This window comes from Ambystoma mexicanum, chromosome 5p (genome assembly GCF_040938575.1).
Source record: "Ambystoma mexicanum isolate Mex_15411 chromosome 5p, UKY_AmexF1_1, whole genome shotgun sequence".
Taxonomy (NCBI): domain Eukaryota; kingdom Metazoa; phylum Chordata; class Amphibia; order Caudata; family Ambystomatidae; genus Ambystoma; species Ambystoma mexicanum.
Genome location: NC_090930.1, coordinates 1113697008 through 1113721835, shown reverse-complemented (window position 1 = coordinate 1113721835; position 24828 = coordinate 1113697008). Strand labels below are relative to the sequence as shown.

Here is a 24828-nt window from a genome sequence, read left to right as displayed (position 1 = left end):
GGTCACAGAGATATGAGCGATATGGTAAAGGTCGTTTTTTCAGATTTGTAATTTTAAAGTTAAAAAAAACAAGTGACAGCTAGCAACTAGAAAATGACAGGTGACAGGAGGCAGTTCTACTTAGATTAAAATAGATTGAATTATATTATTTTAACTAAGAGATTGGTTCTACACAGTTCTGCTAGGTACTCACGATATATTTTTGAAATAAATGGGCCTCGCCACGGATCTGGTCAGGTTTTAGACTGGACTCTGGTCTGGTCTCGGCACTTCACAGTGATCTGGGTCAGCTCTCTGGTTCTGCTAACAGCGGTCTGGGTCAGCTCTGCTCTCTCTGGGTACAGCACTGCTTCTGGATCTTTCTGCACAGCTTTCTCTGGAGATTGATGGATTTGAAGTCTCTATGTTGGCTCTCTGAAGGTTCATGGAGGTAAAGTATGGATTTTCCCGGCAGAGCGTCCCGCAGCAAATGGATTTGAAGGTCTCCATCTGTCCTGACTGTCTGCTTTTATGTGTTTTGAAAATGGGTGTGTGTGCAGCATCACTAGGCTCTACCCCTCTCCACTTGTCATTGGCCACTTCATCCTCTTCCCCTTGATTGGGGAATGAAATTAAGTGTCATCATGATGAGGACTGTTTATGATACAGAGAACCCACCCCTGTCAAATTACACACAATCTATATTTTGACCCAAAAGACATATTTGCACAGGTACACATTTGTTTAAAATTACATGCACCCATCACATATCAAAGGAGGTATACCCTGTCCAAATCTGCTCTTCCTGGGAGCTTGCATTCAGAAATGGCGACATTTGCACTTTTTAACTGGTTTCGCAATATCGGACATTACCCCAAATTTACACACATGTGCGCAAGGAGTATGGACATTAATTGATGAAGTGTCAGATTTTTAACATGCATACATTTTAAGTAATACCCTCTTAACTGCTAGCTTGCCCCCAGAACATCACACAAATTGGAGTTTGGGCTTGAATTGAAGGTACATTTTTTAAATTAAGGCTCTCAAAGTTATACATTTCTGTCATTTGATTACAAAGAGTTATCAGTGTTTCTGTAAAATATATATTTTGCTTTCAATTCAGTTCTCAGAGTGTTGGAGTCCGCCTCCAAGACTTGGGTGGGTCAGTCACATGTGTCTTCTGGCAGGCAGGCCTTTGTTGACAGGAAACAGTCAAAATCAACATATCCTATTCAATTGCAAGAGCCTATTGTGTGGTCTCCAGGAGGCTCCCAGCCAGTCTGCCTTCTATCAATCAAGAGGTCATGTGAGATTCTAACTCCTGGTGTGAATCTCTAGAGGTGAGAGGGTTTCCCAGGCTTCAGGCCTCTGGGAACAGCATGTGGCTAATTTTTAATTAAAATGCAGCCTTTGAAGTCAGCTGAGTCAAATCCCTTTGTCAGCAACTGCACTCAGTTCTCCTGTCAGAGTTTAGACCGCTAGCGCCGCCTTGCGGATTTTGTTGGTACTGCATGCAATTTTGGGATCTTTCTTGGATTAATGCATTCTAAACAGGAATGGTTCTTACATGGTAGTAACTCCGTGCTTAACATTGTTTTGATGGGGCTCCTTACAGTAAGATGGTTATGTGGAACCCCACAAAAGGGTTGAATCTTTAAAGTGGTCCAATGAGCCACGATTTCAGCAACTTTTTGACATCAGTAACAGTGAATTTTGTTAACAAAGATCTTTCTTTACACTGGTGGGTGGCAAGTTAGGTAACCATTTTGGTGTGCGCACAAACTGCGTGGTTCTCCTGGATTCTGGCGCACTTGTGGGCTTTTTGGCCATCTTGGATTTTCTAAGCCCACAGCACCAAATGTTGCAGGATGATAGTCCAAACGTGGGTCAGGACACCCAACACACCTTGGAGGTAGGCATCATGACAGGATGCCCATGGTCCCCTATGCTGTATATTCTGGACCTGGAGCCCTTGGCAATATACCTTAGGCAGCAGTACGACGTAATAGGCATTATCATGGGAGGGGGGACCGCATCTAATCTCCCTGTATGCTGATGATATGCTGTTGTACCTACGCTATCTGGAGGAGAACCTCCAATATATAGGTGATGGAGCGTTTTGCAAGGCTCTCTGGCATAACTGTGAACCCTGGAAAGCCCTGTATCTTTCCACTGGGCAGGTACAAGGGGATCCCTTCAGAGCAGCTGCTGACCCTGCAGATACCATGGGAGTTTAACACTTTCAGGTATCTGGGAATAGATATATACCAAACGGTAGAAGTAGAACATAAACACAATACGGAGGTAGCAGTTAAGAAAATAGAGAATAGTATGAAGTTTTGGGCAAAGCTCCCCTTGGCAATGATGGGACGGGGGGGCAATGCTTAAAATGGTAGTATTGCCCAGGCTGCTGCACTGCTTTACGAACATTCCATACCTGATACCTAAAGGGTTCTTTGCTAGGTTAGATAGCATATGCAGGGAATTCCTATGGCACGGGACGAGGAACAGAGTGGCCCTATGGAAGCTACAAAACCCATACGAGAAAGGGGGCATAAAACTACCGAACTTTGAAGCTTACTATATAGCAAGCCCACTACAATATGTGGCTAAATGGCTCTCTAACCAGCCCACTTCAGAATTCAGATTGTTCCAAATGGATAGCGCCCCATTCTTTTTAAAGAAAGTGATATGGTTGCCTAAGCAGGAAATGGGGAAACGCCCGGGGATGATGAAGCTCGGGTGGGAGATATGGCGGAAAGCCTGTCAGTTAATGGGGAACCCAACCCCATGTTCCCCGCAGATCCCATTGGTTGTTGTGGCTGGAAAGGACAGAGACCTGAGACTAACTATTAGGAAGCACTGGCAAACAGTAGGAATATCTATAATGGGGGATGTGTGGCAGGAAGGGAATATACGGGATTTTGAAGGGCTGGCGGTGGACACAGGGCTGCATGCGGGACAGTATATTGCGTATCATGGGGTGGTGCTGTGAATTAAAGAGACTTGGTCAGAGGTAATAATAGCAGAGGAGCCGGACGCCACCGTAGATATGATATATGACATAGCAGAAGGAGGGCATGAAACATCTAGATTATATGAGATGATAATGACCAAAGTGGGGAAAGAGGTGGCGCAACTCAGGCTGGACTGGGAAGAAGAGGTGGGGGCCCCGATGAGTGATGGGATGTGGGAGCGAGCTCAAGGGTATCATAAAAAAGTGTCAAGAAACGCCAGATTACAACAGATACAGTTATATATAACTCACAGGGCGTATATGACACCCCAAAGAATAGCCAAATTCAAAAACGCAGGACGTCAAGCATGCTTTAAGTGTAACGAAGAAAATGTGGGAATGACACACATGTTCTGGTCATGTCCAATAATAGAGAAATTCTGGGGGGAAATGGCACAAAAGATGGATGAAAAAGGAATCAAAATGGGGTGGACACAGCGTGGGCTTGTCTAGTGGGTGGGTTCCACAGGCCACGTAAACTTCAGCATGTAAGCAAGCTGAAAGATCTGGCGTATGTTCTTGCAAAGAGAAGAATTGCTATGAGAGGGAAGGCGTGTTATAAACCCAGACTGGAGCTGTGGTGGAAAGATCTACAACAATGGGCAGAGGCAGAGACTGTGGTGTGGCAGGAAGCGTGTAAAGGTGGGGGGGTGTTAGGCAGAAACCTGTGCAGTTCCCTCTGGGACCACTGCAAAAGATTTAAGACTACAGGTGTTGGCAGTAAACCCACTTGGTAGCAGTCTGTACCACACAGATTCACTGTGGTAGCTGTGGCTGAGCAGTCAGACTTCCCTCAAGAAGAGTTAGGCAGTTTATAGAGGATACAGAATAGGTACAGAGGCACAGTAGTACAAGCAAACACTGACCAGAGCTAGGTGTAAAAGTATATACTTATTTATTTTAAAGGCACACTCATAAATTACACTAGCACGGAAAAGGTAAGTAAGTCAAAACAGTGTCACTATTACTTATATGTACATCCCTATTCATTTGTTGGACAAGTCTAAGTTAACACCACTTATTTCCAAACAGAGGTGAGCGCTTAACATCAGATGGCACTCCAACAAGTTATTAGAAAAGGGAGGGAAAAAACAGAAGTAATGAAAGCAGCAAGGTAAAACACTTTTCACATAAGGTTAGAAAAGGCAGTCAATTGTGGAACAAGGAGAATTGGTTCGAGGCCCGCTTTAGAGAGAGCCAGGCGAAAATATGCCCAAGATCACACAAGTCTTTGCAGGTGAGTAGAAAAGGTTTTACTGAGTTTAGAAAAAGTTTAGTTAGGGTGTCCCAGGTTTACCCAGGTTCGAGAGCCGAGGGCTAAATCTACCCCGTGCAATCGGTGGCAAGGGAAGCCGGGCGGAACACAGTACCTTTAAAAGTGGAAAGGATCCTCCAGCGGTGGTAGTTGTTCCTGGTAGTGGGTGCAAGTCGCGGCGTCGTCCAGAGGAAGAGGTGATCTCGACGTGGAGGAAAGCTGAAGGTTGTTGCACTATCAGGGATGAGACCAGCCGTGGAGTTTTCCGGTCACAAAGGATTTTACCCTCTTTCGCGGTTGAGGTAAAAAGTGGTATCCCGGTTGCCGGGGTGCTTGGCACAGGCAAGGCGGCCACGAGATGCTTCGGGGCGGCGAAAAGAAGGCAGCAACTGGTTGTCCCCACCAGTTAAGGGAAGAAGACTCTCCGGCGGGAGATCTCCTCTGTCGTCGGAAAAAGTGGTGAGACGGTTCCGCAGGGCTCCACCGGTGGTGTCGTCTTGGCAGGTCGGCTCGGCTTCTCCCTCTTCAGCTTCTTAGGTCCTGTGGCAACCTCTGAAGAACCAGTCCCAAAAACCCTGCTTTTATGCAGCAAACCCCCATTCATACAGCCTAGCTGTCACTCAAACATGCTAAGTGGTGAGCGGGGTGGCTCACCACTTGGGCCAATCACACCAGAGTGCGACATGAGTTGGCAAGGCAACTCAGTCCAGGGTGCCTAAACCCCCTCCCACACCCCCTGTGGTACCCAGACAGAATGGCACCACTGTGGAGGGCTTCTGTGCAGAAGCCCGCCAAAAGTGGAACAAAGGCTCGACTCGGGTTCAGGGTTACTGAAGTGAACCTAGACGCCATTTTGGCGGCGAGTTCTGGCAAAAAATCCCAACCGGTGAATTTATATTAAATAAATAAACCGGCGGTATCTTTAACATTGCACCAAAAAGTGGTGCATTAAAAACAATGGGAAATCCCATTGGGAAATATTCCGGTGGAATATTTCCGTGGTATCCACTGCCACCAGCCAGAACTCAGCGAGGGGGGACGGGACAGTACCCCCTCGACAACAGACCCAGGGGCAATCTAATTGCCCCTACCAGTACTTCTATAGTAAGATGGTTTGTACTGGTTAAGTTCCTAAGTTAAGACTAGTAAAGTCAATGGTGACTTTACAGACCCAGGGAGACAGTAGTCAGTCCCAGGGTGTGGAGTCTATGTTTGGGGGTCTCTATGACACCCCTGGTGTTACTGCACGGAGGGTGCTGTGTAACACACATTCAAAAACCAATGATAGCCTATGGGGAAAAAATACCCCCTAGCCCATAAGCACATAGCAAGTCACAGAAACACTTTCAAGTCATGTCCAAGAGTGAGGGTAAAAGAGTCTCACTCTTGGCAGGAGAATAAAATAAACCCCAAAAATCCAGCAAAGCTGCTGGGGGACTCACTAGGTTAGGAAATTCAGCCTAAACAGAGAATTCTCCCTAACAGGGGGGAGGAAGAGGCGGGAACTTTAGCAGGCTGGAGGCAATTGATAACAGAACTATTTGGGCCCACGTATGAAGAATCTAGCGGCCGGGATTCAACGAGTATCAAGGGCGAGGAATCCCTAATGCAGGATGTAGTAGTGGGAAAGGAGGGGAGTAGGCTTGGGGTGGGAACGGAAGAAGCGGTGGACCTGGATGTAGCACTGTATATTTTATTATTTTTTTCTTTCTTGCACTGCAAGTTTGGTTTGCATTGTGTGTTGAAAAGTTAATAAAAATATGTTATAAAAAAAAACTACGATGATCTGACATTTATTTGTAACCTCGTCAAGTATGTTACCAAAGTACAAACTCCGAGCTCATTGCCGATACCACAGTAGGTCATTTACCTGGGTTTTAGCCTGGTTTTATTGCATAACTCATGTTTTATACAGTGGTCTTTGTTGGATTAGGAAATTCTAGTTTTTTCATTTTTTGTATGCTTTACTTTGGTATGATTGGTAGAATTTTAACCAACGTGTTATGGATTTTAAGATTGCGTGGTAGTTGTTTGGTTATTTACTGTATACTGTTTATTTTCTTATTCTGTAAATGGAGAAATACAAATAAAGTTTACTACTACTACTACTATTACTACTACTGTTACTACTACTACTACTATTGTGGGCTATATCAAAGAACATCGCAGGAGCCAAAGACCAAGGAGCACAACCAACGTCCTATGAGGGGCTAAAACTTTGGCCCAGGAGAGCAGCCTGTGATTGAGAATTTTACAACCTGACAAAACACCCTAAGAAAGGGGGGCAGAAATATTGGTTGGTAGAATTATTTTGCATGCAATACCTTAAGCAAGCAGGGAGGAAATACATCCTGGTAGGAGAGTGTCTAACCTAACACCAAGTAGCTTAGGAGAGGTCTCCACAACTAAAGGATGAGGATATGTGGGCCAAGCTAGAACCCCAAGGTAGGAGGAAATACCTGCTGGAAGTTGTGTAAATGAGGTAATACCAAAAGTAAGGGGGTGGAAAATTCCATATAGGTGCTTTTCTAAACCCATTCTATATGAATTTTGGAGTGAAGGCCAAATCCACACAGGATATACTGTGTGGCCTGTCAGAGTATTACTGCTTCAGTCTTGTGGTAAGCATGTGTAGTCAGGCTATACTCCACATGCTGCACACAAGACTGTAGAAGTAAGCGAAACTTGTATCCCTGCTAATTCAAGGCTCTTATACTTACCAGTTCTTGGCTAGTTAACCCAGATGTTCATTATGGTTATCATCAAGTTAGAATCTAGACCATTCAGCCTGCAGTGCTCAGTAGTGCAAATTGGGCCCCACAAGTAAGTTAGCCAACGCTAGATTCATGAGCTTTCAATGCTTCTACGACTCGATGCATCCAATCACCTATCTGCCCCCACTCCCCCCCTCAATTTTACTGCCTGAAAATGCTTAGTCAGGCAACCAAGACCATAAAGGCCATCTAGAGAAAAAGGGTAAATACACTGCATTCAATATAGTCGTACACACTAAAAGAAACAAGAGTTTATAAAATTATATTGCACACAAAGTGTACATTTACTTTGTATTATTTTAAAACATTGGCTTCTCAAAAATAAAGTCAATAGCATTGCTGTGCAGTCCAGTATTGGTTTTCTGTCGTTTTCATTGAGTATTAGCCTTTAGTGAGAGCAAATGTATTGTCTCATCAAAATAATCGAGGCCCCACACTCTGTGTCGTTCATCGAGTGAGTCCACCGTCTCCAGCAACTTGATATTGCAGGACTCCCCTAAAAACAAAGGAGTGTAGGGTTACAGTTGGGTAAGAAATTAAAACAATCTTAAGCACTGAACAGCAATCACAACAATAACACAATACTTAAAAATAATGTAACACGCTACTGCTTTGTAAGACGGCAATAACCAAATATTTACTTGGATAGGACTAGCAAGCGGATCTCTCTCCCAAACACACATCACAGGTCATTACATAATCTCATTGAGACCTCATAACTGCAATACAAATGCAGGGAACAAACAGTGTTGGGTTTTCGGAACACTTTTCAACCATTCACTCTCCTTCTAGTGCAGAGTAATTTGACTACCCACTGGGTTTATGCATCATTTCAAAAAAACTGATGTTTTAATTTTTTATTTTATTTTTATTTGTCTATGGTTCAATTACAAGTGTAGAACCTTTACAAAATAATATACTAAAAACAAAATAAAAAATTATTCACATTTGTCATTTTACAATAAAAATACATTTTTGCTATCCTTAAAATGTTTGACATCTATGTCTCATGATTAAGAAGTTCTTTTTCAATAGACTTGCACAGACTGACCAATTCAAAAAGAAGAGGTTTGTGCACACCCTGCATCATCCGTGCCCAAAGAGATTGCAGGCATCCTCGAAGTCGATGTTAACAAATTTCATCAAGCGATTAGAACGTATAGATTTAAAATGAGGACATTCGAGAATTAGATGTTTCAAAGTTTCCAAGGGCTCATTACATCCAGGAAAGCGACAGTTAGTCCGTGGAGCGCCATTACTATCCAATGCACAGTTCTTTCTCTGGTATGGTACAAATTCATTCTAAACCATATATAGGCTTTCCTGGAATGATATCATGGAAACAGGGTAACATGATCGAAACTCGGTAAGCAAGGTTTGAGAAACATTCTCTCTGTGCAATTTGTAAAACGATTTCCTTTCTATTGTCAATCGCCAATCTTATTCAAAGAGTTATTTTTTGGCGTAAGCTGATGGACATCTTCAATGGAAATACTCAATGAATTCAATAAGTATTCCATGGTGGATTGATATCGATTCATGAAGATCTACGTATAGAGAATTTTTTGGCGGGAAATGAATGTTTTCATATCTACACAATTGGCGCCATTTCCAGCGTCCGGATAGTGCCACAAGTCCAAACTCATGTCTGATTATTGCATTAGGAACTGACATTGGTAATTGTATCGCACTTTTGATCATCGAACCCTGAATGCTATCTAGTATATCACTCATGTCACAAAGACAGATGTCAAGGCAGTAAAGGATAACACTTTCTATTTTCAAAATCAGAAAGTCCAACATTGGCATAAGTGAAAATTTACAAAATTTTCGATAGATCATTTTTAGCTGAGATGTTAGGGGGCGGATCTTGTTTTTAATTAGTTCCGACCACACCTTTTTGAAGTTCTGAGCTTGAAGATTATATCCTAAATAAATCCCGCTAATAACACACAATATTTTAGTTTTCATGATCTCCCATTGAAACACTGTTTTGTTTGGTAGACAAGTTGTGGGCCACAGCAAATTTTTCAAACAAACAGTTTCTTTTGCAGTCCCGCAGGTGTAGGATCGAAAATAACAATATCGTCTGCAAATGCCATCCATTTAAGGCGTAATGAGCCAACCTTTACTGCAAATAAATTGTTACATTCCCATTCTTTATCTAAATCTGCAAGGTAAAGATTAAAGAATGTGGCCGCAAGATTGCAACCTTGCTTAAGCCCAATCAAGGTTTTAATTGGATCGGTAGTTCGTCCATCCACAGAGATCTTAATCCTATATGAAGTGTTAGTATGAAGTTTTGATAAACCAAAAGAGTAAAACAGATGGAATTCCCATAGTTCGCATCTTGTTCCACAGAAAGTTTCGGATAACATTATCAAACGCTGTCGTCATGTCTATCATAGCTACATGGACAGATTGAGCATTCCTTCCTCTTGTGCTCTCTATCATGTGAGCCATAATAGCAGCATTCAAGGAAGAACTCATTCCTCTCCTGATGCCTGTTTGAAATCTTGAATACAGGTTATTCATTATCTGCTATGAATTTTTCTAATTCATGTAGGAGAAGAATGGAGAACAACTTTGCGTCAGTGTCAATCAATGAAATAGGTCTGTAATTCTGGGGAAGCGCAGGTTTACCCTTTTTAAATATAGGTACGATGTTCGCAGTGGTCCATGAAGATGGAATAGTTCCAGTATTAATAATGGATTCAAATTTAATTTTCAAGAATTCAGCCCAAAATTCTGTGTCGGCTTTATAAAGACTTGGGGGGAGGCCATCCGGGCCAGCAGATTTAGAAAAAGAAAGTTTCGAAATAGCCCATTTAATGTCTGTCAAATGTCTGTCAAAGACCATTCCAAGCGAGCAATCTTGCTATAGCAAAACTCAAAATCTGGTACAGCTTCAAAGTTGGCTGGCATCTGATATTTGGCTGTAATATAAGCTTCCCATTCTTGATTGGATATGCAATTATGCGTTACCAATATCGAGGACTTGTCACCACTTCTAAGTGCGCGCCAAATCTCTCTGGTATCATGGGATGCCAATGCTTTTATGAGTTTGCAGTTTTCCCTATTGTAATTTAGAATACGAGCATGCCTAAGATCTTGCTTATAGGATTTCAAAAGTTGGAGGCGCTTCTTTTGATAATGTGGCGCTCCCAAGTTATTTTGAGTTGTTTTAAAGCCTTATTTTTCTCCCTTTTTCGAATTTTGCATGTAGCATCAAACGGATGCAGATGTTCTACCTTAGTATATTTTTTACTAAAGTGAGTGAGGGCTTTCTTAAACAGTTCCATAAGGGACTGAGTGATTAATGTCAAATTGATGGTATTCGAGTAAATAAGAGCGCGTGCCTCAGGCGAAACATATTAAACAAATTGCAGGCACAGGTTTTTATTACATCTAATAGATATTGATGGGCGATCGCTCTCTACCAGAGTCAAAGCCGGTTCAATGGAAGGCGACCATCAAACATTACTATTTACCCAATTTCTCTTTCCTTCACTTTGCTTGATTACCATACTTTACTGAAAAAAGGCGACCACATGTCCCCAATCTTTACTCTGGATTCCTTCAGGACATGCGTCATATATTCCATTTCATATATTGCCTTGATTTTCCGAAGCCATTTTTTCTCAGTGAGGACTTTGTTTCATTTAAAAAATGGTGCCACACAGCATCTGGCTGGCACCATCATGGTGCGAGTCATGCGATTCCCTAGATATTCCCCATCATTTGTATCCCATACCCTGAAGAGGAGGCCCCATGGTGACAGCTCTCGTGAGATTCCGTCGACCCCCTTAATCCACGAGAGCACCCCCAATAGATCTGTATTTGAGCACATCCCCCCACCACATATGGTAGTAGTCAGCATTTGAGTGTCGGCATCTCCAACACCGAGAGTCAGCTATCGAGTACATCTTGGCCAAAAGGGCCGATGTCAGCTGTGTATAATCTTAATTGCTTGCATCCTATATTGGGAGGACACCGTGGATTGTGTAACCCTTCTGCACATCGTGAGCCTTAGGTCTTCAGTTACTTCCCTTTGCAAATCTCTGGCCCATCGTTTCCTTGCCACCAGGCCTTGAGGGGTTCTGACCTCAATAATGCTTTATATAGGGATGCTATACAGCCCTATATGTCTCTGCTCTGTATAAGTGTCGATTCAAAGGGGGTGAGATCTCTATGCAAATTGTTTTCCGATCATGCGTCGTTAAGGACCCCTTTCAACTGCAAGTAACAGAATGGGGAGAGTCGGCTGATCTGCAGCAGGCCTTCTAATACTTCCATAGATATGAAGACCCCCTTGTCACACATCTGTCCCGCTCTGCTGAGGCCCACCTCAAACCACATTTGGAACCGTAGGGGCTCTTCCGCTACAAGATTTCTTAATGGGGGAGCCCAGATGCAGCTCATCGGGGAGGGCCATGTCGTAATCCACCTCATTCTGTTCCCTTCCTTCTAGACTGCCCATAACACCTCTAAAATAGGATGCTGCAGGATCCTACGTGGGATCTCTCTTTGGGGTACCTATCGCCATTCCCCCAGGGAGACTGGACTAAGGATCGAGTTTTCCATTGCCACCCCTTGCTTCTCAGACTGTGGCTCTAAATGATCTATAAGTATACATAACTGGGTCGCTTTTAATTAGGCCTCATTGTCTGGGAACCCGACCCCCCCCCCTCCTCCTTGGGAAGCATGAGCACTTTGAATGCTATTCTGGGTCTCTTCCCGGCCCACAGAAACTTCAAGGCTCTTCTTTTGACTAGTTCTAAAAAGTGTATGTGGACTGTTACGGGAGCATCTGGAACAAAAATAAAAAATTTGGGAGGACTGTCCTCTTTAAGCAATCAAGTCTGGCCATCCAGGACAAGTTGAGCCTGGACCAGCGATCTAGGTCCGCCTTGATCTTCTCCCACAGGAGTGTGGGGTCGGTTTTACTGAATAGATTACCATGGTCCCTCGGGAGCTCCACACCTAGATAATGGAATCCGTCTCCCCCTACATTGAAACCCAGCCTCCTCATGTAGGCTCCAGTTTGTCCCCTCCCTGGCCCTATCGGGTGTGCCACTGATTTGCTACGATTCACCTTAAACCCCGATAGTTGTCCATACAATTTCAACCTTTCTAGCAGCGTCGGAAGGGAGACATGGGGCTGGGTGATGTATAGGAGAACATCAACTGCAAAGAGGCTGAGTTTGTATTCCACCTCCCCACCCTGACACCATCAATGTGGCTCTGCATCCTAACGTCTATCTCCCATGGTTCCATTACCAGTGCATAAAGGAGAGGTGACGGCATACCCCTGCCGCGTTCCTTTTCCTAGCTTGAAAGGCTGCGACTCTTCCTCATTGACCACCACTTTAGCCCAGGGCCTTGAGTATAGGGCAGCTATCCAACTCATCCATCTCTCTCCCGTTCCGGCTGCTGTCAAGACCCCCCTCAAGAGCGACCAGCTCATTCGGTCAAACACCTTTTCGGTATCGAGCGACATCATCAGTGCTCCTTTCTCTCTGGCCTCCAGTGAGTGCAGTACGTGGAGGGTGTTACGGAGGTTGTCGGCCCCCTGCATGTTCCTAACAAAGCTGTCTGGTCGGGCTGGACCAGCCCTGGAAGATACCTCTCCAACCTTGCCGCCAGCACCTGTGTGAAGAGTTTAGCATCAACGTTAAGGAGCGATATGGGTCTATATGCCTGACAATATGTGGGGTCCCTCCCTGGTTTTGGTATCACCACAATCTTTGCTTCTAGAAAGGGGGGGGGTCTTCTCCACCTTCGCTGATGGCGTTGAACACCTTCGCCAGAGGGCTGGCCAGGAGTTCCTAAAATTGTTTGTAAAAGTCAGCAGTATAGCCGTCTTCCCCTGGGGCCTTCCCGCTATTTAAGTTCCCTTTGGCTGTCACTATTTCTTCTGCCAAAACTTTGGCTTCCAGGACCGCTCTTGAGTCGGTGGAGAGTTCAGGGATGGGGAGACCTTCCAGATATGTCTTGACCCCATTGACCCCTGAATCTGGTGCCTCCCTATACAGTGTCTCATAGTACTTGTCATGATGCCTACCCCCGGGGACCCAGACCAAGTCCAGCAACCCCGGAAGCAGGCATCAAGTTATTCTAAGCAAGCCCAACAACCCCTGCTAGGGGCTATTTGGGTGCAGTCCTGGCGCCTATGGCGCCAGGCTCATATGGAGAGTCAGTCCTGGCGCCAGGCTCATAGATTAAAACTTACCTGATGCAGACCATGCTGCAAACTCACCTGATGCAGACCATGCTGCAAGAGCTCCAAGCCAAAAGAGGCTTGGAAGGGACTACTTTACCTAGGGACTATTTTTTTACTCGGGTGGGGCTGGGGAGGAATACTTACCTGGGACTACTTTGGAGGCTATTTAAACCACGCCCGAAGAGCAGCACACGCTTCGCGTTATTCTGCATCCAGTCTTCTGCCACGCCCGCCTCGAGTCTGGAGATCCTAGAAAAAGGGAGAAAGAAGGAGAAAAGGTTAGAACAAGAGCAATATCTTTGATCCTTACCCAGGGGCAGTCCAGCACCGAAATGCAATGGCAATTCCAACCTGAACGAGAGTACACCAGCAACCCCATACACGTGTTTCACCCTTGTTGGGGATCATCAGTGAGGTGAAGCTGATGCCTCTCTAAGCACAGTGAGAGGGAGACCACGTCTGGTTGCCCCCAGGAGACCTAGGTTTACCAATCCCAGGTTCCTTGAAATTTAGTTTGCAAAGGTAGCGGGCGCCCCTCTCTCGACAGAACAAGGCCTGATAACCTGTTCAGTGGTTATTAACCACTTGAGAGTTCGCAGCCACTGCTTTTACTCACTGTGCCTTTCACAGATGGGAAATATCCATTTGCATATCAGTCTTTGTCCTGCCCAGGGGCAGTCCAGCACCGAAATGCAATGGCAATTCCAACCTGAACGAGAGTACCACCAGCAACCCCATACACGTGTTTCACCCTTGTTGGGGATCATCAGTGAGGTGAAGCTGATGCCTCTCTAAGCACAGTGAGAGGGAGACCACGTCTGGTTGCCCCCAGGAGACCTAGGTTTACCAATCCCAGGTTCCTTGAAATTTAGTTTGCAAAGGTAGCGGGCGCCCCTCTCTCGACAGAACAAGGCCTGATAACCTGTTCAGTGGTTATTAACCACTTGAGAGTTTGCAGCCACTGCTTTTACTCACTGTGCCTTTCACAGATGGGAAATATCCATTTGCATATCAGTCTTTGTCCTGCCCAGGGGCAGTCCAGCACCGAAATGCAATGGCAATTCCAACCTGAACGAGAGTACCACCAGCAACCCCATACACGTGTTTCACCCTTGTTGGGGATCATCAGTGAGGTGAAGCTGATGCCTCTCTAAGCACAGTGAGAGGGAGACCACGTCTGGTTGCCCCCAGGAGACCTAGGTTTACCAATCCCAGGTTCCTTGAAATTTAGTTTGCAAAGGTAGCGGGCGCCCCTCTCTCGACAGAACAAGGCCTGATAACCTGTTCAGTGGTTATTAACCACTTGAGAGTTTGCAGCCACTGCTTTTACTCACTGTGCCTTTCACAGATGGGAAATAACTATTTGCATATCAGTCTTTGTCCTGCCCAGGGGCAGTCCAGCACCGAAATGCAATGGCAATTCCAACCTGAACGAGAGTACCACCAGCAACCCCATACACGTGTTTCACCCTTGTTGGGGATCATCAGTGAGGTGAAGCTGATGCCTCTCTAAGCACAGTGAGAGGGAGACCACGTCTGGTTGCCCCCAGGAGACCTAGGTTTACCAATCCCAGGTTCCTTGAAATTTAGTTTGCAAAGGTAGCGGGCGCCCCTCTCTCGACAGAACAAGGCCTGATAACCTGTTCAGTGGTTATTAACCACTTGAGAGTTTGCAGCCACTGCTTTTACTCACTGTGCCTTTCACAGATGGGAAATATCCATTTGCATATCAGTCTTTGTCCTGCCCAGGGGCAGTCCAGCACCGAAATGCAATGGCAATTCCAACCTGAACGAGAGTACCACCAGCAACCCCATACACGTGTTTCACCCTTGTTGGGGATCATCAGTGAGGTGAAGCTGATGCCTCTCTAAGCACAGTGAGAGGGAGACCACGTCTGGTTGCCCCCAGGAGACCTAGGTTTACCAATCCCAGGTTCCTTGAAATTTAGTTTGCAAAGGTAGCGGGCGCCCCTCTCTCGACAGAACAAGGCCTGATAACCTGTTCAGTGGTTATTAACCACTTGAGAGTTCGCAGCCACTGCTTTTACTCACTGTGCCTTTCACAGATGGGAAATATCCATTTGCATATCAGTCTTTGTCCTGCCCAGGGGCAGTCCAGCACCGAAATGCAATGGCAATTCCAACCTGAACGAGAGTACCACCAGCAACCCCATACACGTGTTTCACCCTTGTTGGGGATCATCGGTGAGGTGAAGCTGATGCCTCTCTAAGCACAGTGAGAGGGAGACCACGTCTGGTTGAACCCCAGGAGACCTAGGGTTACCAATCCCAGGTTCCTTGAAATTTAGTTTGCAAAGGTAGCGGGCGCCCCTCTCTCGACAGAACAAGGCCTGATAACCTGTTCAGTGGTTATTAACCACTTGAGAGTTCGCAGCCACTGCTATTACTCACTGTGCCTTTCACAGATGGGAAATATCCATTTGCATATCAGTCTTTGTCCTGCCCAGGGGCAGTCCAGCACCGAAATGCAATGGCAATTCCAACCTGAATGAGAGTACCACCAGCAACCCCATACACGTGTTTCACCCTTGTTGGGGATCATCAGTGAGGTGAAGCTGATGCCTCTCTAAGCACAGTGAGAGGGAGACCACGTCTGGTTGCCCCCAGGAGACCTAGGTTTACCAATCCCAGGTTCCTTGAAATTTAGTTTGCAAAGGTAGCGGGCGCCCCTCTCTCGACAGAACAAGGCCTGATAACCTGTTCAGTGGTTATTAACCACTTGAGAGTTTGCAGCCACTGCTTTTACTCACTGTGCCTTTCACAGATGGGAAATATCCATTTGCATATCAGTCTTTGTCCTGCCCAGGGGCAGTCCAGCACCGAAATGCAATGGCAATTCCAACCTGAACGAGAGTACCACCAGCAACCCCATACACGTGTTTCACCCTTGTTGGGGATCATCAGTGAGGTGAAGCTGATGCCTCTCTAAGCACAGTGAGAGGGAGACCACGTCTGGTTGCCCCCAGGAGACCTAGGTTTACCAATCCCAGGTTCCTTGAAATTTAGTTTGCAAAGGTAGCGGGCGCCCCTCTCTCGACAGAACAAGGCCTGATAACCTGTTCAGTGGTTATTAACCACTTGAGAGTTCGCAGCCACTGCTTTTACTCACTGTGCCTTTCACAGATGGGAAATATCCATTTGCATATCAGTCTTTGTCCTGCCCAGGGGCAGTCCAGCACCGAAATGCAATGGCAATTCCAACCTGAACGAGAGTACCACCAGCAACCCCATACACGTGTTTCACCCTTGTTGGGGATCATCGGTGAGGTGAAGCTGATGCCTCTCTAAGCACAGTGAGAGGGAGACCACGTCTGGTTGAACCCCAGGAGACCTAGGGTTACCAATCCCAGGTTCCTTGAAATTTAGTTTGCAAAGGTAGCGGGCGCCCCTCTCTCGACAGAACAAGGCCTGATAACCTGTTCAGTGGTTATTAACCACTTGAGAGTTCGCAGCCACTGCTTTTACTCACTGTGCCTTTCACAGATGGGAAATATCCATTTGCATATCAGTCTTTGTCCTGCCCAGGGGCAGTCCAGCACCGAAATGCAATGGCAATTCCAACCTGAACGAGAGTACCACCAGCAACCCCATACACGTGTTTCACCCTTGTTGGGGATCATCAGTGAGGTGAAGCTGATGCCTCTCTAAGCACAGTGAGAGGGAGACCACGTCTGGTTGCCCCCAGGAGACCTAGGTTTACCAATCCCAGGTTCCTTGAAATTTAGTTTGCAAAGGTAGCGGGCGCCCCTCTCTCGACAGAACAAGGCCTGATAACCTGTTCAGTGGTTATTAACCACTTGAGAGTTTGCAGCCACTGCTTTTACTCACTGTGCCTTTCACAGATGGGAAATATCCATTTGCATATCAGTCTTTGTCCTGCCCAGGGGCAGTCCAGCACCGAAATGCAATGGCAATTCCAACCTGAACGAGAGTACCACCAGCAACCCCATAAACGTGTTTCACCCTTGTTGGGGATCATCAGTGAGGTGAAGCTGATGCCTCTCTAAGCACAGTGAGAGGGAGACCACGTCTGGTTGCCCCCAGGAGACCTAGGTTTACCAATCCCAGGTTCCTTGAAATTTAGTTTGCAAAGGTAGCGGGCGCCCCTCTCTCGACAGAACAAGGCCTGATAACCTGTTCAGTGGTTATTAACCACTTGAGAGTTCGCAGCCACTGCTTTTACTCACTGTGCCTTTCACAGATGGGAAATATCCATTTGCATATCAGTCTTTGTCCTGCCCAGGGGCAGTCCAGCACCGAAATGCAATGGCAATTCCAACCTGAACGAGAGTACCACCAGCAACCCCATACACGTGTTTCACCCTTGTTGGGGATCATCGGTGAGGTGAAGCTGATGCCTCTCTAAGCACAGTGAGAGGGAGACCACGTCTGGTTGACCCCAGGAGACCTAGGGTTACCAATCCCAGGTTCCTTGAAATTTAGTTTGCAAAGGTAGCGGGCGCCCCTCTCTCGACAGAACAAGGCCTGATAACCTGTTCAGTGGTTATTAACCACTTGAGAGTTCGCAGCCACTGCTTTTACTCACTGTGCCTTTCACAGATGGGAAATATCCATTTGCATATCAGTCTTTGTCCTGCCCAGGGGCAGTCCAGCACCGAAATGCAATGGCAATTCCAACCTGAACGAGAGTACCACCAGCAACCCCATACACGTGTTTCACCCTTGTTGGGGATCATCAGTGAGGTGAAGCTGATGCCTCTCTAAGCACAGTGAGAGGGAGACCACGTCTGGTTGCCCCCAGGAGACCTAGGTTTACCAATCCCAGGTTCCTTGAAATTTAGTTTGCAAAGGTAGCGGGCGCCCCTCTCTCGACAGAACAAGGCCTGATAACCTGTTCAGTGGTTATTAACCATTTGAGAGTTTGCAGCCACTGCTTTTACTCACTGTGCCTTTCACAGATGGGAAATATCCATTTGCATATCAGTCTTTGTCCTGCCCAGGGGCAGTCCAGCACCGAAATGCAATGGCAATTCCAACCTGAACGAGAGTACCACCAGCAACCCCATACACGTATTTCACCCTTGTTGGGGATCATCAGTGAGGTGAAGCTGATGCCTCTCTAAGCACAGTGAGAGGGAGACCACATCTGGTAGCCCCCAGGAGACCTAGGTTTACCAATCCCAGGTTCCTTGAAATTTACAAGGGTGAAACAAGTGTATGGGGTTGCTGGTGGTACTCTCGTTCAGATTGAAATTGCCATTGTATTTTGGTGCTGGACTGCCCCTGGGCAGGACAAAGACTGATATGCAAATGGATATTTCCCATCTGTGAAAGGCACAGTGAGTAAAAGCAGTGGCTGTGAACTCTCAAGTGGTTAATAACCACTGAACAGGTTATCATGTCTGTTCTTGCGAGAGAGGGGCGCCCGCTACCTTTGTAAAACTATTTTTTAAGGAACCTGGGATTGGTAACCCTAGGTCTCCTGGGGGCAACCAGACGTGGTCTCCCTCTCACTGTGCTTAGAGAGGCATCAGCTTCACCTCACTGATGATCCCCAACAAGGGTGAAACACGTGTATGGGGTTGCTGGTGGTACTCTCGTTCAGATTGAAATTGCCATTGTATTTCGGTGCTGGACTGCCCCTGGGCAGGACAAAGACTGATATGCAAATGGATATTTCCCATCTGTGAAAGGCACAGTGAGTAAAAGCAGTGGCTGTGAACTCTCAAGTGGTTAATAACCACTGAACAGGTTATCATGTCTGTTCTTGCGAGAGAGGGGCGCCCGCTACCTTTGTAAAACTATTTTTTAAGGAACCTGGGATTGGTAACCCTAGGTCTCCTGGGGGCAACCAGACGTGGTCTCCCTCTCACTGTGCTTAGAGAGGCATCAGCTTCACCTCACTGATGATCCCCAACAAGGGTGAAACACGTGTATGGGGTTGCTGGTGGTACTCTCGTTCAGATTGAAATTGCCATTGTATTTCGGTGCTGGACTGCCCCTGGGCAGGACAAAGACTGATATGCAAATGGATATTTCCCATCTGTGAAAGGCACAGTGAGTAAAAGCAGTGGCTGTGAACTCTCAAGTGGTTAATAACCACTGAACAGGTTATCATGTCTGTTCTTGCGAGAGAGGGGCGCCCGCTACCTTTGTAAAACTATTTTTTAAGGAACCTGGGATTGGTAACCCTAGGTCTCCTGGGGGCAACCAGACGTGGTCTCCCTCTCACTGTGCTTAGAGAGGCATCAGCTTCACCTCACTGATGATCCCCAACAAGGGTGAAACACGTGTATGGGGTTGCTGGCGGTACTCTCGTTCAGATTGAAATTGCCATTGTATTTCGGTGCTGGACTGCCCCTGGGCAGGACAAAGACTGATATGCAAATGGATATTTCTCATCTGTGAAAGGCACAGTGAGTAAAAGCAGTGGCTGTGAACTCTCGAGTGGTTAATAACCACTGAACAGGTTATCATGTCTGTTCTTGCGAGAGAGGGGCGCCCGCTACCTTTGTAAAACTATTTTTTAAGGAACCTGGGATTGGTAACCCTAGGTCTCCTGGGGGCAACCAGACGTGGTCTCCCTCTCACTGTGCTTAGAGAGGCATCAGCTTCACCTCACTGATGATCCCCAACAAGGGTGAAACACGTGTATGGGGTTGCTGGTGGTACTCTCGTTCAGATTGAAATTGCCATTGTATTTCGGTGCTGGACTGCCCCTGGGCAGGACAAAGACTGATATGCAAATGGATATTTCCCATCTGTGAAAGGCACAGTGAGTAAAAGCAGTGGCTGTGAACTCTCAAGTGGTAAATAACCACTGAACAGGTTATCATGTCTGTTCTTGCGAGAGAGGGGCGCTCGCTACCTTTGTAAAACAATATTAGTTACCCCCTCATAGACTTACCTGATTTTACCACCGGGGGTACTATTCCTCTTCACGGGTCGGCGCAGCTTCCACTGCATCCTCGCCGAACCCTGGCCCCTAAGGAGAAACAAAAGGACAACAAGGTGAAACAAGGGGAAACCTCCTCACCACAATAGACTTAACTGATTTTACCGCTGGAGGCATTATTCCCCGAGACATCATACTTTCTCTCAGCGCCTGAATAAGGGAGAAAGCAACATGTTACATATTGACATTATGTTTATCGAACTGTGTTGGATAATACAAATCCTTACCTGAATATTACCGGTTGCCACGATGAACTCTTCGCTAGGGTCAAGCTGCAACCTGCAAGGAATCTGACAAGAGTGAAAGTCAGACATTTGAACTCTTACGAACTACATACTTACGGCGTCTTGCCGGGAATCTCAGAGTCAATATTGTTCTGGAACTCACCAATTCCTTCGAGCCAGTGAAGCAACTGGTTATCTACGCGCCCCTGCGCTCAATGCAGGATGGAGAGCTCATCTTTCCAAACCACCAGGTGAGACTATAAGAGGGGACATCAAAGGTGATCAGTGGGGAGAACAGCGGGAGTGGGGGGGGGATAACGCTCAACTCCACGGGTGCTTAATTTCCTTTCTCCATTTGCAGAAGAATATTCCTACGGGCCAAGCAAACGAAGCTAGGTGGGCCAGTCCGTCATCTCGGCACTACGTGTCACATTGGTGGAGACCGCAGCTGTCCAGTTTAGATCGATGCCCCTGTGGGAGCCAGGTGAGCGTAATAGTACTCTGCAAAACATCTGGGTATCCCTTCCTATGGGCCCGCCAATTTCCCCTTCCTGTCACTAATCTTCACCACCTGTCCGTCTGTCTCCTCTATTCCCCAGGACCCTGTAAGCAAGCAGCATTCCCACCTGGTCTCCCTTTTCATAATATTGTTGCTTCGGGTACCTCATTTTCTTGATTACTTCTCCTATTAGTGTGGTATGTAGGGTCAGCCTCTATCTCTGATCTCGTGTAGTAGGGCGGATCTGTCTTCCGTCCCCCCACTTAGCTGAGCCCCTGAATCTCATCCCGCAGGTTACTCTCAACGAGTCCCCTTTCCCGGTTTTTCCTTGCCCCTTCCATTATCAACAGCCCACTCATTGTGGCCTTGGCGGCTTCCTACACCAGGTTGGGGTGTACGTCCCTTGTGTCATTGGTCACAAAAAATGTGCGGATCTCTTTTTCCATAAATTCTCTAAAAATCGGGTTCCTAAGCAGGGTGTCGTTGCAAAGACAACCTGGAGTGACCCTTCTCTTGGCGTTGAACTTCCAGGAGGCCATGACCATCTTGTGGTCGGACCACGTAACATTCTTCACCTTAGGGGCAGTGAGGTCTGCTACCTGTTCCCTCAGGATCAACAGGAGGTCGATCCAAGTGTAGGTCGAGTGGGGGGATGGATGGATGAGAAGAAAGTGTACCGTCCCCAGTCAGCTCTTCCCTCGTTTTATTTTGAAAAACTGTGTAACAATGGTGCTGATGCTCTTTGCCTGCTTTTACAGTCTGGTATTGTCGGTAAGGGAAGGGGAGGCGCATCTTCCTTCGGGCGCAAATCACCCTCTCCTTATACTTGCTGGCCCCTGGTCTGTGTCTCCCCTTGTTGGGGGGCAGGTCTGTGCCTGCGTCTCCCTCACCGCTGCGCCCCGGGACACGGCCCGTCCCTCAGTGGGTTTTCTGCGCTTTGTTCGCAGGCTCGTGGCCAGCGGTACCTGCAATGCACTCCCCTGGTCTACAGGCACCTCCTCTGTGGTTCCCCAACGCTCGCCGGGGCCTCTGTAGGACTGCTTATTTGGCCATACACGAAGCTCTCGACTCACGCGGCCATCTTCATCCGCGCCCCCTGGTGGTCTCCTGCCTTTGATACTTTTTGAACTTCAAGCTCGGCCATCCTGAACATCACCATCTGTTCCAAGTTTCTTCGAATCAAGAGACATTGCCGCTTGTCCAACCACACCTCTTTGTTGGATCCAGTCAAGCCAGCTCACCACTGAAGCCGAATCTGTGCTTTCTGTGCTTCAAGATCCCATAAAGCCTTCACTCTACATCGACTTGACATTGCCCGTCTTTCCCAAGTTTGTTTGAGGCAAGAGGAATTGCTGCTAGTCGTACGCTGCACCGCTTTATTGAGCAAACTTACCAATTCGACTCATCGGAAAGCACCTACAAACCTGGCTCAATGCTGTGAAGACCCCGAAAGAAATAAAAAAGGTAAATACCAGTAGTTCTGTCCTCCTGGCCTTGCTCTATGGGCACCCTTGGCAATTAAGGCTCTGCTTTATGCCGTAAAAAAAATTCTTGAACTTGCTTGATTTTTCTACCAGACTGTTTTACCTGCTGACCCTTGTTCTTCAATTTCCACAGTGCCCGTTTCTCACAAAGAGTATCTCAAAGTGGCGGGCTGTTAGCGTTTGCAATAATTTGTCTGTCCTTTTAGTTTAAAGTCTTACTTTTATAAAACCGTGATTGGTCATTACCTGTATTTAGGTACTTACCGTGCAATTGTTGTTCTGGGTGCTTCCGTGCTGACTCTCACCCACCAAAGACTACAGACTGCCCTCTGCTCATGCTAACTTAAGAGGCAAAGGAATTATATCATTTATGTTGTGCCTGTCTCACCTTTATGATTGAGATCACTGCTGTTCCAGTAGTAGTGTGAGGCTGTGTAGGAGTTTAGAAACCACTATTCATCACTGTAGTCTTCCAGGGCAGTAGTCATGATGTAATATGATATGGCATTTGTAACCCGCCTATACACAAGGGTTTCAAGGCCCGGCGAGGCGAGGCAAGGAAGGGGGAACAAAGGGAGGACAGACAACGATCCTACTAGGCCAAGTGTCATTCAGATCGCGCAAGTCCATGGGATGGGGGAAGGGAGAGTGCAGTACATGGGAATAGAATAATAACAATAAGTAAAGTAACGGCCAGCAAGTGGCAAGTGCAAAGGTAAGTGCAGAAATCAGGTGTCAAGTGCTGGTAGTGGGACTGTTGGGATACAGAAACAGTCCTCAAGAGCGGGGGTTGCCAGGCAGGCGGTGCAGGTGTGTAAGACTGGCAGGGGGAGGGGCGGGGTCAGGGTGACCTGAGCCCGAGATCTGAGGGGGACCAGGTAACCGGTGCCAGGTGGTCAGTAGCGGAGAGGAAGTGAAAAGGCAGAAGCAAAGAGAAGGGTTTTGAGGTGCTTCCGGAACTGGAGATGGTTCTCTTCAAGTTTCAGGGAGGCAGGGAGGCTGTTCCAGAGGGAGGCACCAGCCGAAGAAAGATCTACCACCAACTCGTTGTTTGGAGAAGCGACTGACCCTGAGGGAGTTGGAGGCGGATGAGAGAAGAGCTTGAGAAGAAAGATATTTAGGAAGAGAGAGTTGAAGGTATTGAGGCCACAGGCCCCAGAAGGCCTTATGGACAATGCAGAGGGTTTTGAACTTAATCCTCGCAGCCACTGGGAGCCAGTGCAGAGATTTCAGTCCTGGAGAGGTACGATCCCTGGGCTTGAGGCCAAGGACAAGTCTTGCAGTCCTGTACTGGATACATTGCAAAGGGCGGAGAGTAGAGGCAGGCAGATTTAGAAAGAGGTTGTTGTAATATTCCAGCCTAGAGAGAACCAGAGCTCTGGAGACAGTGAGCTTCTGGGGGAAGGAGAGGAAAGGAAGAATACCTCTTAGGAGGTGCAGCTGGTAGTGTGACTTCTTAGAGATGTCAGAGATGTGAGGAGAGAAGGAGAGCGTGGAGTGGAAGATGATCCCGAGGTTTTTAGCCTCGCATGTGGGAGCAGGAAGAGGGCCAAGAGAGGCCGGCCAGAGGTTGACAGGAAAGGAGGGGGTGTGGGTTCCGATGAGAAGAATCTCAGTCTTACTGGCATTATGGCAGCGGTCATTGGCAGCACACCACTCCTGGATAGCAAACAGTCAGTGATGAGAGACGGAGAAGAGGTGGCCGAAGGTAGCCTGAAAATGAGCTGAGTGTCATCCGCATAACACTGAAAGTTGGGGCAGAGGGCAATAATGCGGTGGGCAAGAAGTGCCAGGTATTGGTTGAACAGCCAGGGAGAGAGGTTAGACTCCTGGGGGACACCACATGTAGAGAAAAAGATAGCGGAGAGGAAGGACCCAAGTTGGACCTGGGAGGGTCGGTCAGAGAGGAAAGAAGTAAGCCACGCCAGTGCCTGACCATTGATGCCCAGGTTATCACCGAGACATTTGAGCAGGGTGGCATGGTTGACCGTGTCAAAGGCAGAAGAGAGATCAAGCAAGATGAGGACACCGGTGGGTGTTAGAATCGAGGTTGGAGAGCAGGTTTTCACAGATGTTCAGGAGAGCAGTTTCCGTGCTTCTGGCAGCTCTGAAGCCAGACTGATGGTCATGAAGACAACCAACAGATTCAGAGTGGAGATTAAGCTGGGAAATGGCCAGCTTTTCCAGGAGTTTCCCCAGGAAGGGAGTGATGGAGACTGGGTGATAGTTAGCTGGGTAGGAGCGGTCGGCCGAGGGTTTCTTAAGAAGAGGGTGCACAAGGGAGTGCTTCAGGGGGATGGGAAGACTCCAGTGGCGAAGGAGTGGTTGCAGAAGTCGGCCAGGGCTGGAGCCAGGGAGTCAATGTGGTCCTTGATGGTTTTGGAGGAACAGGGGTGAACCTGTTTTGACGAGACTTTCAAAGATCGGACTCATC

At 47.1% G+C, this 24828-nt stretch overlaps 1 protein-coding gene across 4 annotated transcripts in view; it reads right to left on the bottom strand.

The window, feature by feature from the left end:
* Positions 1–7260: 7260 nt before the first annotated feature.
* The window catches only part of TPMT (thiopurine S-methyltransferase), a 1030391-nt gene continuing 1012823 nt past the window's right edge, over positions 7261–24828 (bottom strand). For all 4 annotated transcript variants that reach the window (XM_069613591.1, XM_069613590.1, XM_069613588.1 and 1 more), the window contains one exon: positions 7261–7523. In XM_069613591.1, coding sequence (XP_069469692.1) covers positions 7399–7523 — 125 coding nt within the window. In that variant the 3' untranslated portion in view covers positions 7261–7398. The remainder of the gene's footprint in view (positions 7524–24828) is intronic.